Raw genomic sequence first — 17,483 nt, 5'->3', positions numbered from 1 at the left:
ACAGAGAATACAAACTATTGGTACTTTTCTTTCAACTACTGAATTTTAATTAAACATGTACCTACCATAAACATAATTGTAATGCATTGGTTTGATTTCAAAGTAAACTCAATTACAATTTTACTCTTTGAAAAGTGGTCTTTAATTGAATTACATAGCATTGTTTATTTGAGAACAGTTAATTCATTGATTTAATTTCTTTAAAAAAACTATCACCTGTCTCTTAAGCTTTAATTATGTTTAGGGTTTACTTTGCCCTGCATAAAAATAAGAATCTTAAAGTTAATAACTCTATGTTTATATAAGTCATCTCTCTTTTTGTGAGATAACTATATACTTATTAATTTATTGTCTTCATATTAACACATAATGGTTTTCAAATGGTGAAGTTCTAGAGCCTATGGAAACTGGTCGGTATTTGGTGTTAGGAAAGTGATTAATGAAGAGTCCTTTTTACTATCTTCATGGTCCAAATCACTGATGTATGAAGATGATTCAATTCCCAATTAATTGTTCTTTACTCAGTGCATAGACATTGAATGACCAGTCACCAGTTTTGTTTAAGTAATCTCCCGTTAATACTTAGCCCAATGGAAGTATGCACATTACTATTGACATTAGACAGTGCTATTTTTAGATGGCAATGCAAATAGCTATCTATACTCTTTATTTAAAAATTCAACATTGGAAAGAGTAAAGTACGTGAGGAAAAAATTCTGTGGTTTGCCTGCAACATTTAGCAAGATAAGTACAAACTCTGTTCCTGCCTGCAACATTTAGCAAGATAAGTACAAACTCTGTTCCTGCCGTTCATGTACACATAGCTTAGAGAAACCTGAGTTCGGAAATTATTTATAAAAAATGAGTACACGAATTAATAGAGAAATATACAGTCTACCAGTATGTATTCAGTTAATTGGAGAGAATATTTATCTTCTAAATGTAAATGAGCATTTAATATCAATACCTTTCTTATGCTTTCCACTTTTCAGTATCCTCAAACAGCACCATCAAGGATAGCACTGTTCTTCTGAAAGGAATGATAAGTACTCTTTAAGGAAAACTATACTTTCTGGGTCATGTGGTTGGAGGCAACTAATTATTGGGAGATTTTTCTTTAAGTGAACTTTATTTTTTTTTTTGTTAATCCTCACCTGAGGATATTTTCCCATTGATTTTTAGAGAGAGTGAAAAGGAAAAGAGAGACAGAGAAAAACATTGATGTGAGAGAGACACATAGATTGGTTGCCTCCTGTACACACCCTGACCAGGGCCAGGGAACCTGCAACCAAGGTATGTGCCCTTGACCAGAATTGAACCCAGGACCCTTCAGCCCGCAGGCCGATGCTCTATCTATTGAGCCAAACCGGTTTGGGCTTAAGTGAAATTACTTTATTATAGAGACTTCACATTGTGCTAAGACTGCTTCAAATATAATTAGTATTGTGGTCTCTGATGATCACTACACAGGTTTTCTATGGAAAAGTACCACTTATGCTCTTTGCTCAAGACAAATATATTTGTCTGACATTAAGTCAAACCATGTATAGAAGCATTTTACACTCATATGATATTTATTTTATGGAATCACTAAAATTAAGAATTGATTAATTTTTAACACCAGATGGAAATACTCATAATAGTGTACAAATGGGTCTTATTTAATTGATATAATAATTATAACTCTATGAGGTAGGTATTACTATTTGCCCATTTATAGATTAGGAAATTGAAGAGCAGAGAAGTAATATGCCCATGTCACCTGATGGAAGTGGGATTATGGCAGTTTGGTACATCCTTCAGAGTCTGAGCCATTAACTATAAGGCTATGGTGCAAATTATGCAAGGAACATAATACACTAAAGCTTTAGCTGTGATTAACTTGGGTATGTGCATAAGTTCAAAGTTTAAATTGATGTTCTCTTTTATATCTTGCGTATTTTATAATTTGACAGTAAACATACATTATTTTTATGAAGAAAAGCAAATTTATTTTAAGAATCATTGAGAAGATGAAAATGAATAATGCCATGTTTTCTATAGTTCTTTATGGTATTTGAAGTACTTTTATATTACTTATTTAGTTTGTCCTGATAATAAGGATGCATTATACTTTATTAGACAAACCATGGCTTTTTAAATTGTACAAGAGGGTGCTATTAATATTTACACTAGGAAGACAATTTTAAATTTGAAATATCCAAGTAAACTAAGATATATACTTACTCTACTTAAAACATCTCTGTGAGGTCAAGAGTACTTAGCTATCATTATTCCATTTTAGAACTGAAAATTAAAAAGTACTTAAAAGACTTTATTAAATCATGTAATAAAAAATTGATTCTGAAAATACATGAAAAGAAATAAGATTATCTTGACTTAGTCCATGGTTCTTGTGACTAAAACAAAACCAAGCACAAAATCCACTGTTGACAATTTCCTCAAGCAATAGAAAATTTTGAATTATAGGATTACAGGAGACTTAAAATCCAGTAATCATACAAAATTTTATTTGATTTAGTATTTTATATCACTGAAATTTCTGAAACTCTATAACATTATGCTGAAAAACCTGAGTTTTACAAAAGGGAATAGCTAATATTTGTGATTACAGGAAATTATGGATTCATATTCTATGAACCAGAACCCTCCATCCAAATAGAAAAGCAACTAACGGAGAATGAAACTAAATATTAGTATGTTTATATGAGTGAATGTTTAGCTCAGTTATTTTTTTTTAATAAAAAGTAGTCATGGAAGACACTAGTAAGTGAAATGGGCAATATTTTGTATTAGTGATTTGCTTAGAAATTTGAAAAACTTCCTGATTGAGTTTAAGAGTTGTCGTTAGGCAGACCTTAGCAGACAAAGTATATTTGCCAGTGTTTTAGCTGATAGAATTACACATGTGAAAAATTTGACTATTTAGCCAATGGTGGTGGTGGTGGGGGGGATTCCAAAGAAATGGCATTTGCATAATAGGTATTAATTACAAACTGGGGACAGAAAAGTAGCAGTCACTGCAAAATAGGATCTGCAGATGTCCTGTTTAGCCAACAGAGTGTTTTTAATGATTTTGAATTTGAAGCACTTTAAGCAGATCAGCAGGCATTCCATGTTTTACATCCTGGCTATCCTTCCTCACCCAAGTTCCCAGCAGGGCCTCTCCTAGCTCTGGCGACGCCTTGCTGGGAACTTGAAAAAAAACACCTGCTCTGGGAACATGCAACCCCAAGGCACACAGCTCTGTGAGCAGAGCAGGCTCAGAATGTGGCCCCTACTTGCTGCTCTGCCTTGAGATTTTCTGAAATTTAAAACTACCCACTCTCCCCTGGAAATTCTTTCTATTGGCTTCTGCCCTCCCACTTCAATGTCAATGTTACCTGAATGCCTTTCATTACAGACCCTGAATGTCTTTATGACATCATAATATCTATAGTCTAAATTAAATAATGTAATTGTCCCAAGAGTACTTTACTTTGGAAAGAATACTGAATCAAGATATTTTTTTTTCTCACTGTGTTATTTGACTTTTTCATTTCTTGACCCAAACTTTAGAAATATGTAGTTTTTCATAGTAAGAAGAAAATTAACTGCAATGAAAATATATGGCAAGAGAGATTTTTTTAGCCATCACTTAAAAAATGTTTTTGAGTCACTAGTGTAGTTGAATACGTTCTTGGGAAAAAATGTATTAGGGTTTGCACTTACATGCAAGTATTAGAGTGACATGGCTATTCTTATGTAGAACAGAAATTACTAATATTTCCACTTTGGAGCTTTTCTACAGAGATTATTAAACATCTTAAGAGGTTACTAGGAAAGTGATAGAAATTAAAGGGGATCAAAAGAGTAAATATAATGATATATAAAGAAAATAAAAGGATCATAATATTTAATTTGGATAAGGTTATGCTGATGAGACTCTTGCTAGCATATTAGGGAAAATATTACCTGCTATATCAATGTCACTATCATATAGTGACTATTGATGACTCCCAGGTTTAAGAGGGTGGGAAAAATATTACTCCTTATCTCCTTATGCCTCTGTTCTCCTTTAGTGATGACCATTGTTATATGATGGTGCAATGGTGAAGTGCATGCAAACCATCCATCTGAACTATCCAGCAATTTTTAACCTTTTTCATCTTCCAGCACACATAAACTAATTACTAAAATTCTGGGGCACACCAAGACATGTATTTCTGGCCAATCTGACAAAAAATAGGTATAATTTTGATTCATTCACACCTGATGCCTAATCTAAGGGATAAAAGGTCAGTGTTTCTGACTAAATAGTCAGGAATTGCATGTTTTAAAAATTCTTGAGGCACACTGGATAAAAATTCCTGCCTAATCTATCACAAAGTAAATTAAATACATTAAAATGGAATACAGGTGGGACTACTGGAATGTGTTCAATAGATGATTCTGTACAGTAATTTCCTTTCCTCTGAGTATTTTAAAAGCTGCACAGGTGTATTTTTTAAAGCTCTAAAAGGGATTCTGCATATGATTTTGCCTTACTGGGTGTTATGCAGAATTCCAATCAATGCCTCTCTTAAACCTGCCTTTACCAATTAATTTATCCTGGATCCCTAGGTTTTGCTCTGTCTTTTAGCTTTGTTCATGTAGTAATGTGGTTTGTTATCTTTACAATGAGAGGCTGAGAAAGATCCATTTCAGTAAAAGATATGCACCATTAATGAGTTTCTGGCCAGCTATCAAGGTATCATCAAATGTGGTTTATCTTGGTGAATGAAAGTTTGAATGGAAAATTAAGCTCCCACACTGACTGTAGAAGTGCAGTGGATCATTTTGTTCTTTAATGTCACACTTCACTGGACATACTTCTCAGAGCAGTGAATCATGCTTAAAACAAGTAGCCTTTACTTTAATGATGGCAGATAATGCAGCAGAGGTGAATAATAAGTGTGAAAAATCTTAACTTTCTCTGGCAGTACTCTCTCCTATGTGCCCGATGGACAATTTACAAAGCATGTATGCTGTTTTATAGATTGGAACCTGGGATCCAGCCAGTGGCCTGAATATGACAGAAAGTCAAAAGGGAAAACCAGCCAACATCACAGATTCCTTATCTAACCGTTCTTTGATCGTCACCACCATTTTGGTAAGTATTTATTTTTCCATTCTTTTCAGACAAAACATAGATAAACATAGAAACAGATAGAAGAGGACATTATAATTGGAGCGGTAATGAACAGAATGTAATGTATTTTGCAGTTATTTAGCAATTACTGTATAGCAGATGAGTCGATGTTAACCTAGTCGCAGTTTTATTTTGTTAGTCTTCAGTGATGTAAATTATATTCATGTTTGGGCTGGTCAGGTTGATTAATAATATAGCTTCATGCATTACTGGAAATCTTTACATTTCCACAAAATTAGTTACTATTGAAAAATTATCAATGTTAAGGTTTAAAAATATATGGACATGCAGCTGTACAAATATAGTTATGTGAGAAGCTGCATGTGAACTTTGCTTTTGGTTTCATTTCCTGCAAATAGATTTTCAGAAGGCATGTCATTTATTTTTAGGATTTTTTCTATAATAAGTTTAACCTTGCTTTCAATTTAATTGTTTTTAACCTGAAGAATCCACTTTTACCTTACCAATCTTCCTAATGAAATCAAATGACAAGTGTTTTTTTAAGCAACAGATATTTTTTACCACCAACAGAATTCAATTAATACTGATAAGCTAGATATTTTTGCCCTCTTTTAATGATATATTTCTATTAGATTACACAGTAATGTTCACTTATGTCTAGTATGCCACTTGCAAATGGGAAATTTAATTTTAGGATAAGCAAGGAGCTCTTACATTATTTAATCAGTAATTTTACCTCTAGAATATGCTTATCAGTGCTAGTTCTTTTATATCTCAATAAGAACGTGAGATTAATGTCCAGAACAAACTACCACATACTTTTAACATTTATACATTTTCTAAATTTGATTTATGGTGGGAAATCAAGCCAAAGGAATTTATAATCTTGTCCTTTTAGTAACAGCAAGGGATTTTAGATCTCTAGGCATGTCATGATAAAATAGTTTGGGTTCAGGACTCTTGATAATGAAGCAAAGCTGCTAATCATGAAATGACAGTGATGCAAATGTACCAGGTTTTTAAAATCATTTTCATGCTAAGAACCTTAGTGAATGCTTGCTCTCTCAGTATCATATCCAAGCTTCCTCAGTGATCTTTTACTTAACTTTATGTCTCCCTCTCTTTTCAAAGATATCTTTCATCCCACTAGTTCTTCAGCTCTGTTCTTCAGTTGGAATGTTCTTACAGGATGGTACCATGTCCTTTTTTTCTGCCAGTATGTCCTGGACCTCATTACCTCCTGCTAGAACTATTGCCGTAACCAAGTAGCTATCAATTTCGCTGATGGCTTTCCCCTTCCCAGTGTACCCTACTCTCTACCTTAAAAATCTAGTTCTGTAACTTTCCTGCTTTTTTGCTTATAAATCTTTAGTATATTCATATTAACTTTTAAAAGGGCCCCAACATTTTGACCCTGGTGTTCAAAGCCTTCGACAGTCTTGACGTCTTTTACCTTTCTATCATCATTCCCCATGACACCCACTCAGGACCCCCGTGTTTTAATTGAACTGGGAGAACCATTTAGCCTGCCACCATGATTGTGTTAACTCTCTTCCTTTCATCTGTAATCCGTTTCTCTCCATTTCTGAGACACTCTAGTTCTTATCAGTATTTTATATTATTTAGAATTAATATTATGCTATTGTTAAATTATTTCATATCTTTCATATTCTTCCTAGACATTACTGTACATTCCTTGACTGTATGTCCTGTTTTGATACCATATGTGCTTCTACAATGCTCGTAAAGAGTTCTGTACTCAGGTCACCCACGGTCTTCAGCAATCAACCCCACACTCTTTTCTTCTCTACAGTCCAGCCAAGCTTGCATATATTTCATTTTTTGATGGCTGCAAATATTTGCTCAGTTTTTATATTTCACCATGAAAATCCTATTCAGCCTTCCAGACCAATCTCAAATGACACAGACTCCATGAAACTTCATGATGCCTCCATTAACCTGTGCATATGTATGTGTGTTGGGGATAGAGGTTTATATGATTCATACATTTTTTAAATCATAATACTTTACCATGGTACTTACCATGCTTTTTTAATTTTAGAAAATATCTGTCTTCTTTTGACATGAATGTGTTCAAGGCCAATGATCAAATTTTACACTTTTTAAATATAGCAGTGTCAGAGAAAGTGCCTTGGGCACAGTCAGCACTCAAAATTTTTTTGTCAATTTCTATTAAATAAACGGTATTTAACTAAAAGGAAAATTACAGGAACTGGGTAACTTCCAAATGATTGTATTTAGTGTTCAGGTAATTGCAAACTTCTGATGCAAACAAAGCATGTGATCAAAGTATCCACATAATTGCTCAATCTTGCTTAATTACTGAGGGTTGTTTCATAAGAACTATCCAGACTTTCTCTAACAATAGATAAGTTTGTGCCTATCAATAAACAAGTGCTATGTAACATTGGATTCATGTCAGAGCCAAGCATAAAGCTGTTAAAAGGATAATGCTCCCCAAAACCCACTCATACTTTTTAAAATAGTATTTCTAGGCTTTAGACATTTTTTTATAACTTCCACAGATAGTTCTGATCTATAACGATAATTGAGAGCTGTTCTGATCATTACTCTATGTAACTAAGATATAAAATCATCGGTGGAACATATGCTGAGCTTACATTTTAATAAATAGCTTGTTTATACTTTAGACTATGTCACTCAACTGGTTTCTAAGAGATTCTGGCATTTATTAAGAGGAAAGGCAATTTATTTATTTTTATATCACTTGGTTGAAAAAAAATTCCAAATTTTCTGATCACAGAGTTTCCTCACACCAGAAAGAACAGATTTGAAGTGATCATTTACCTTATTTATGTAAATGCTGTGCTTGATGTAATTTAATGGCATTTAATTGCTATTTATAATGATGCAGTGATCATTTGATTTATGTTGTGGTTATTTTGTTCTTTTCTCTCTTGGAAAATCTCAGGGGAGAGTCTGGCTATTATGAATAATGGCATGTCCACAAAGAGAAGTTCACTTATTCTTCTTGTTCAGTACATTTTTATGTGTCTTTAGAAAAACCAGTGAAGTTTCTAGAATATAGCATTATCAGTGTGTCAATAATAATCAGCTCAATTCCTCATTAATCTATTCATGTTTTTGTTTTATTTGTATTTATATTTATTCATTACTTTATCTAACACATATATATTGAATGATGATGATATATCAGGCAATGTACTAAAAGCTATATTTGATTGATTAACAAATAGAAATGGTCTTTTTTCTGATTGACATTAGAAAATGGTATGGATTATAGAAAGAAGTACACACACACACACACACACACACCCTTTGTGAGTAGGGTATAAGAGAAAGAAAATGGAAGGATGCCTTTTACAGGATGTTTCTCAGTTACACCCAGGTCAGGAGTGAAAGGAAAAGTCAGTTTAGGGTTTAGTATGGAAGAATAGACAGGAATTAGCAAGGTAAAGAAAGAAAAGGGAAATAAGTATCCTAGGCAGATAGAACAACATATTCAAGGGCTCTAAAGTCGAAGATATCTTGGAAATTTTCAAAATTGGAAGACCATCACTGGAGCTGGTGCTTTGAACTGCTTCTCTGCTTCATCTAATTTAATCTTATGAAGATTGTATGTTACAAAAGAAGAGCAGACATTTTTTACATGCCTACTATCTGCTAGACATTGTTCAAAGCACCACTCATGGATTTGCTGGTTTAATTGTCACAATAACCTTTTGTGGTAGTACCATTATTAATGCTATTTTATCGGTGAGAAAGCTGAGGTCCAGATTGCCTATGTAAACTACTCATAATCATACAGCTAGAAAACAGAGTAGTGGGTTTCAAACAATCTGGGTAGCCAACTTGAACAGCCAATACTCTGAGATGAAAGCTCTAGTGGCCCACCATGGAAAAGCCTAACAATTATAATTTACTAGAGGCCCGGTGCATGACATTCATGTACTGGAGGGTGTGGGGGTCCCTCAGTCCAACCTGCACCCTCTCCAATCTGGGAGCCCTCAGGGGAGCCCTCTCCAATCCGGTAGTCTCTGTCTGTCTTTGCAATCATATGAGCGAATTGTCTGAGACCCCCAACCCAGTTTGGTTTGTTGCTCACAGAATAACAGAGGCTTTTTTTTTCTTTGCTTCATTGGTGGAGATTTCCTGGAAGTTTTAGGATATCTTCCCTTTAATTTTTCCTAGACACTCTGATTTTACTTATGTCTCTCACCTTTGCTTTCCCTCCATCCCCCACTGCAACAGTAACTTGCTCCAGACTCACTTTGCTCTAATGCAGTGGTTCCCCAATGTTGGCTGCACATTAGAATCACCTGGGAATCTTTTTAAAATCCTGATTTCTGGGCCTCATCCTCTGGAAATTGTTTCTTTGTTACTAATGTTGTGGCCCCACCCCATAACAAAGAAACAGAATTTCCAAAGGATGAGGCCTAGAAATCAGGATTTTAAAAAGATTCCCAGGTGATTCTAATGTGCAGCCAAGGTTGAGAACCACTGCTCTAGTGTCTAGGAGAGACATCTGCCACCAGAACTACGATTCCCAGCATTCCTGGTGCTCCCAGTGATACTGGGAGTGACTGAGGGAGCCAAGTCCCTCCAATCCTCTGGCTCTCCCACTCTGCTCTCCATCTAGTGCTATGTATGCAAATTAACCCACCATTTTTTTGCCAGGTTAATTTGCATACTCACTCCTGATTGGCTGGTGAGTATAGCGGAGGAATGGTCAATTTACATGTTTCTCTTTTATTATATAGGATGAACAAAATAGTGTCTTGAGTAATGATTATTCACTTAAAGCAATGCTTCTCATTCATAAATCCCACATATGTTTCATACTGTGATGCTGTTATGGTGTGTCCCCTCAAACACTGAGACATATTCATCTTCAAAGAAAAGATTATGGCTACTTGTGCTTCAACGTCTTGGGCCTCTTATTTTGCTCCTCTCCTAACTTAGCACTCAGTTTTCTTTCAGCCTCCTCAAACCATCATCTCATATTTTTATGGGTAATCAAATTAATATTGGGACTTACCTAATCCCCTTCAACAGCAACCTATACCCAATATAGTGTCTAAGTGCAGTAAATAATTATAGCATGGAATTAATTCATTTTAGAAAGTCCTAAATAATTTTATAAATGCTTAAATTGTTTTAGTTTTGAATTAAGATCAATGTGTCATACAATTTGGAAATTTTTGTAACTTTACCTGCACGCCTAGCCCTAAACTTCAGGTTTATTCATGCCTTCTAACATTCCTCATATTAAAACCCTGTTTTTCAAGTTTCATCCTCAATTGTTGTTAAAATTTCTTGCTTTTTGTGTTCATTGTTATTAATAGAACTAAAAATATCAACCTTAGTATCATGCTTTTATTTATGATTTCATATATCGCGTAGAGATAGTCAAATCCTAATTGCAAAAATAATAACAAAAATACTAATTCTGAATGAGATTTAGACAGCTTTTGAGGAATGCTTTGTGCAGTTTTCAGTTTATAATCTCAACTTGTAGTCCTTACTGCTGTGGATCCACTAGCTAGAGGCAATATCAGGTGAATGAATATTTATTTAAGTTCATATAGTGAATGCCTATTTCCCTCTGTGTTCTTGGTTTTCAATAGATTTTTCCTACCTTTCTAAATATGTGGGGTGTTTCCCACATTGCAGCTTCTATATAATAACTGTTTTTTGTCCGTCAGAAGATTACTAGTACTTAAATGCCAGTGTACATTTTCTGTCCCTTGATGACTAGTGACACTTTATTGTGCAAATTACCATGAATTTGGTTACTTTTTCAGAAAAATGAATTATTATTAAGGAGGGTTACTCAATGAATTTAACAAATGTGCTTGCATCTGTATCTTAGCCTTTTTTAAAATTTTCCTAGCACTTCCTGGCAGGTTGTGTATTTCAGCAGTGAGTTTACTTGCTGGGGCTTGTAAAGCTTATTGTCAACAGTTCACAGATACAGAAGGCTTATCTGGGAGCAAACTCCCATGGACAATGGGAAGAATCATAGGACAAAAGTCAAAAGTGACCAAAATCACCCTTTAAATAGTTCTGCAGCTTCTTCCAGAATACGAACAAAAGCGGATTTCTAAGGCTTCCAGTCTGCCACTGTAATAAGTTTCCCCTCTGATTCTTCTCTTTCCATTGTCACAAAAGGACCATAAAGCACTGAGTTCATCTTAGAGAGCTGTTAGCATTTCTATTGGAATTCTGGACACTGCAGCTTCACAAAGAAAAACGGTTTTCATTCTTAGTGACCCCTACAATATTTCTAAGTAGATGTTTTATAAGTACTACTTAAATGTTAACATGAGAGAGATGAGAATGTCTCATTCTAACTGTCTCCTCATACCCCGTTCCTGCAGCCAGCTTGCTCAAAGGCCATTGAACCTTCTCTCACCATAATTTTTTCTTCTATTTCCAGATTTGTGTGGGCATTACATTTTCCCCTTTTGTTCTTTCTCAATGTGTTTTATTTCTAATAACCTCATATTTTCTTAGACCTCCAGATTACATAGGTAAACATAAAACTATTGGTGATAAGACCATTGAGAAGAAAAAAAGAAGGCCATGTGTTTTAATGTGAAATTAGGCATAATTTAAAAAAAAAATCCTAGGATCTCAATCTTTAAAGGCTTTATAAGTAACCGAGAAGCTTATTTTTTTACCATATAATCACACACACACACACACACACACACACACACACACACACATGCCTGCTTCCTTCATTCTTCTGCTTCTACTTATATAAAAACCCTGGGTGTAACATCATGTCCTGAAGCTCGACCAACCATAAGGAAGTCACTCTGCAGAGGTCGTCTTGGAAATGGCCTCACCCTCCCCCAGCTGTTTCCTAGAGGGCGAGGTTTCAGGCAGGAACCTGCCCTCAGAGCGAGCATGGAAGTACTGAGTCCTGGGTTGCCTTGCCAAGGGCTGCGCCCTCCGGAGCTGTTTCCCACGAGGCCTGAGGGAAGAACCCACCCTCGGAGCGCCAGGAGTGCCCAGCAGCAGTCAGTCCTGGGTTGCTGAGGTGGAGGCCATAGCGTGGTAGAACTCTGGGTCTGGCCCAACAGGGCACATGGCTGGCCTTCAAACCAGATCCTGACAAGTAGGGAGGAGGCAGCCCCATTCCTCACAAAATCTGCTGTTGGGTAGCTTGCTGTTAGTGGCCTGCCAGCCAGGAACCCCATTCACCTGCACCTCGGGCCCTGACAGGAGGGAGGAGAGAGCCCCATTCCTCACGGAATCGACAGGTGGCCAGCCTGCGCCACCCTCTTTGGGGCAATCATGGAGCCCCCTGATTGATCACCACCAGCCAGTGGCCTGGGCCTCCCTCTGTTAGGCTATCAGGGGGAAGTGGGCAGGCCCTTACCAATTGCATCACACCCGCCTTGGCTGGCCTGGCACCAGTGGGTGTCATGGGATGGTAGTCTGGATGGTCATTTCACTGTTTATGCTGTTTGGTCGATTTGCATATTACACTTTGATTATTATAGATGTTCACAATTCAGATACCAAAGAAGAAAAAAGAATGGGTTGTTCTAAAAGAGTTTAACAAAGTCACTCAAAAAACTTGTGTAACAAGTTAGAAAGGATTTATTCATGAATACTACTGAATGGGGAATTTATAGAGTGTGATTTGAAGGACATTGTGCCAATTTGAAAGAGGAAAGAGATAGCAACATTGAAAAATCAGGTATGAAATTTCTTGAAGATGGATTAGATGTGGGGCAAAAACAACAGTGAAATGTGAATGAAGACTTCCAGGTTAAAAGTCTAAGAGGCAAGGGTGTTAACATCGCCACAGAACATGATAGGGATGCTGGGAAGGGAGATAACAAGCCCTGTTAGTCATGTTTGAATGGAGACATTGGCAATAACTTACATATAGTCACAACTTGATTATTCATGTAAGGGGATAATAAATTAGATTTAGCAATGGATTGCAGTTTGGAGATTAGCTAATACGTGCAGTCGCCTTTCCCATCAAACCTTTTACGGAAAGAACAGTGAAATGCCACACTTGATTGATATGAGTTTCAGTTTTTTTCTCCTCTTTACTCTTTCACTTGTGAATTTAGCTAATGAAATATTTAATGGCCAAAATAAAAATACCAGCAGCAAGACTGTAACAATCAAGGCCTCCAACATGAGCTGATAATTCAGTCAAGTGGAAAAGTTTAGATGAAAAGTTGCTCTCCAGGCCTGCAACACTATTTTGTTGTTGCTTTAAAATGCAGGTCCCAGATTATGATAGTTATTCATTTTCTATACAGAAAGTTTAAGTGAAAGTACCTTTTTAATAATGTCTTGATAGAGACCAGGCAGATAGCTCTGGTAGGGGGAGGATTGTTAGTGAAGCGGGCAGAGATTGAGCGGAGAGGGGAGGGAGAGAAAGAACTCATAGACACAAACAACAGTGTGGTGATTGAGGTGGGTGGGGTGGGGTGGAGATTAAAGAAGGTATAAGGCGAATAAATATGATGAGAATAAAATAAAATAAAGAAAAAATATAGTAATGTCCTGAGATATCAAAACAGGGTTTGTTGTTCAGGCAAGAGAGCAATGTGTGAGCTCTTATGGAGACTCTCTCATTAAAAGTTTTTGACTCGCCCTAACCGGTTTTGCTCAGTGGGTAGAGCATTGGCCTGCAGACTGAAAGGTCCCAGGTTCGATTCCCGTCAAGGGCATGTACCTTGGTTGCGGGCACATCCCCAGTAGGGTGTGCACAGGAGGCAGCTGATCGATGTTTCTCTCGCATTGATGTTTCTAACTCTCTAACTCTCTATCCCTCTCTTCCTCTCTGTAAAAAAATCAGTAAAATATATTTAAAAAATACTTTTTACTCTTAACAAACCAGTCATTCTTAGTGTTGCCTTTTTTGAAGACATTAAGTTGTTTTGACGGTAACTGCTAGGTTCTTTCATTCTTGCTTCCTGGTATTCTCACTTCCAATTGTGATAACCTGTAGTGCACCAAGGGCTTCTGACATGATTGCTAATTAGGGATGGCAGCATTCAGAGTTTAAGAGCCAATGACTAGAAGGAGGCTGAAAGACCATGACTCCAACGATGGCAAGACCTTTCTTAGCTCTACAGCATAAAAGCACAACAGTTGGAAAGGCAGATGCTGAAAAAAGAAATGAATAATACCGTCCTGTCAGTGGAGTAGTGATAATTAGCTGTGTTATTATTGTTTGTGCTTATCTATTGCTTATTGTTCTTATAGGTCATACTGTGAATTGAAAGTGTTTTGTTTTGTATTTTTGCCTGTCTGGTTAAGTTTCTGTGTATTTTCCAGCAGCATTTAGAGTAGTAAGATTCGTTAAAATGTAATAAAATACTAATAGGTAAGATTACTGTTAACTAATTTCCTTAAATAATCCTTCTCATTTTTAAGACCAAAGTTTACTACATACATTTATGAAGCTTCTTTAATTTTGCTAAGAAAAAAAGAAGACTATATTTGAATGACTAAAATATAATTTAAGCCAATGGTGATATTTATTTTTTAAAAAAGTAAAATTACAAGCTTGAAATTTTCTATAGACCTTGGATAGTATAAAAAGTATAAAACCAAATAGTCAGTAATATTTACAAATGTTACTGATACTGTATTCTTATTAAATTTCATTAGGCTTAAAAATGTTTTAGTAATGTAAAAAAAAACCTTATAAATTAATCACTTATGTATAATGTAATAATTATTTCTGAAATTATTTTGAAATAATTTACAATCATGATCTACTAAATTAGCACTTAAGTATATTTTTTCATAATATTGATAAATACAATTTTTTATTTTTAAATTTTCTTTCAGTAATGATTCACATTTCTTCACACTCATTAACCAAAAGTTTGCTAATTATGAATAAAGCTCCAAAAGTCTCTGTTATTTATTACCATCATAATAAATGTTTCTATGAAATTTTTTAAGTGATAAACAATAAGATTTATACTTGAATCACTTTAGGATAAAAACAAGAACAGCCAACCATTTTCAGAAGGGAAACAATACAAACTGTTTAAAAGTGAGGCCATCAGAATATTGGTTCTTCATTCTGTTTGAGGTTTGACCATGGCTTAGCTCCTCACTTGGCAGACAGCCTGGCACCCTATGCCAGCTGTCAAGCAGAAGACAAGGGAGGGACAGTTACTGTGGAGAAGCTACTGATGTTCCCTAGTCAGGTCCAAAGAAAAACAGAGTCTGATGGAACAAAACGCACCATTTCTCTTCATTAGGAGCCTGGTTTTCTGTGTCAACTTGCATTCTAGTTTTCATCCTTGATCTACCGTTTCAGTATTGGAGCTTCATTTTATTAATTCTAGTATTGGTTTATAGTTCAAATAATTAGAATTGTCTGACCATCTGTCATCAAAGGGGTGCTATCCTCATTAACACAGTAAAAAATATACTTTCTCTTACATTCCACTGAAATTTCCAATGATTTGGGGAAAACACACAAAAAACAATGAAAACATTGTTTAAGCTAAAGTGAAAAGGAGAACACATGCCATATTTCAGTAGCCTATTGATCAAATAGTGCTTACAGGGAGAGCTTGCTGATTATCCCCTAAAATGGCATTTCTAATTATGAATTCAAACAATGTGCTTTTATGTTTTTTGTTCATAAAAACAGGAAAATACTTTGTTAGTGCTTCCTTAAGTCACTTCATAAAAATATGGCTATATTTGAGAGGTCTATAATTAATTGTCTTTGGTTGTTTAAATATTTAATTGTACATCGTATATGTAGTTATAATTTTTCCTCATCCTTTACTAATTTTAATTGATTTTATCTGTCTTATTTTTTATTTGCATTTGGTGAGAACTTCACTCTTTGAATCTATTTTCTTAGTTATAATGGTGTTTTTATCATTATTAGATAAAATAAAGAATTTATTCTCAAAAGACTTTTTATTTCTAGTTTTCCAATTAATTATGTTTCATGAAGGGGCATTAAATATTATTGACTATATTGGTTATCTATACAGATTATCATTAATTTTCAAGTTGTAATTATTGTTCTGATGAATGTATTATTCAGCTTCTGAATAGTGAAAATAGTTGTATTCCAGAGATAAACTGTTATTGGTTGTGGTGGAAAATTGGTCAGTGGATTGCTGTGTTTTGCTTGTATTCTTTTTAGGTAGATTTGACAGTGACTGCTCTTTAGTTACAGTATTAAACCATTTTGTTAGCTTTCTATGTCAGTGTTATGATCACTACATTTAAAAAGAAAACTGGTTCCATAGCATTTACTGTTTTCTAAAGCATTTTATATATTCTGAGATTATTTGTTTTATATTAGTTCAAAAATAAAATCTCACAGTATTTAGAATGTTTCAGGAAGATTTATTTAATAATCATTATAATTTATTTTATGTTTATTTACCTATGTATTTTATTACTTTTTTGAGCCAGTTTTATATTGTGCGTTGATGCACATCAAGGTATTTAAGTTTATTAACACAGCTTTTCACATAAGCCCATTATATACATTTTATAATCTCTATCTATTGAGTGCCTTTCCAATGTAAAATTCTGTTTTGAAATTTTTTTCTCATTTTAAAAATGTGGTTAACTAAGAAATCTTATTGCCTTATTGTTGCTTTTACTAAAAAAACATTTATAATTTTCATTCTCTTTTTTTCTTTTTTGTACTTCACTTTTTTTCCCTATTTCCTTATTATTTTTCTCCTGCTTTTCCTCTATTTTTGGTTGTCCATTTTCTAGCTTTTTATTTATGTGCTCCATGTATTTATTCAGTTACTGAATGCTAAATTCATATAAAGCTAAATTTTTCTCTGTAAAAATGCAGAATTAGGGTAATACATGATGAATTTAATATTAAGCAATATTGCATTTAATTTTTTATGGTATCTTTCATTGGCAGTTAGATATGTAGTTCTATAGCTGAAGAGAATGGTTATTACTGGAGATGTTATCTGGAGTTATCAAAATAGATGGTGGTTGGCATTATGAATATTGGCTGTATTTTCCTTAGAGAGCACATGCGTGTTTTTAGTGAATCTACACCACTGAACATTTCTCTCCTTTCTTGGATTATATCATAAACATATATCTTTTTGGTTGACCAACACTTATAAATGAGAGCTTCCCAGGAAGATAAATCATTTGGTATAAAGGAAATTTATATATATATATATATATATATACTGTTCTTTGATTCGTGCTCATGAGTACTTTATCCATATTGAGAAGTAATGATGACAGTTATGAGACTTTCAAGACCAGTAAGTCCTAAATTACGTCAGGCACTTCCAACCTAACTTCATTTTCTAATCAATATCTATTTCTCAAGTCCTTA

At 34.7% G+C, this 17,483-nt stretch overlaps 1 protein-coding gene across 4 annotated transcripts in view; it reads left to right on the top strand.

Annotated features, from left to right (window-relative positions):
* The window catches only part of GRIK2 (glutamate ionotropic receptor kainate type subunit 2), a 567,104-nt gene that overhangs the window by 362,266 nt on the left and 187,355 nt on the right, over window positions 1–17,483 (top strand). For all 4 annotated transcript variants that reach the window (XM_036318053.1, XM_036318054.1, XM_036318055.1 and 1 more), the window contains one exon: window positions 5,018–5,131. In XM_036318053.1, the coding sequence (XP_036173946.1) occupies window positions 5,018–5,131 (114 nt within the window). The remainder of the gene's footprint in view (window positions 1–5,017; window positions 5,132–17,483) is intronic.

This window comes from Myotis myotis, unplaced genomic scaffold (assembly GCF_014108235.1).
Source record: "Myotis myotis isolate mMyoMyo1 unplaced genomic scaffold, mMyoMyo1.p scaffold_m19_p_7, whole genome shotgun sequence".
Classification (NCBI taxonomy): Eukaryota; Metazoa; Chordata; class Mammalia; order Chiroptera; family Vespertilionidae; genus Myotis; species Myotis myotis.
This window is presented reverse-complemented; position numbering and strand designations above follow the sequence as displayed.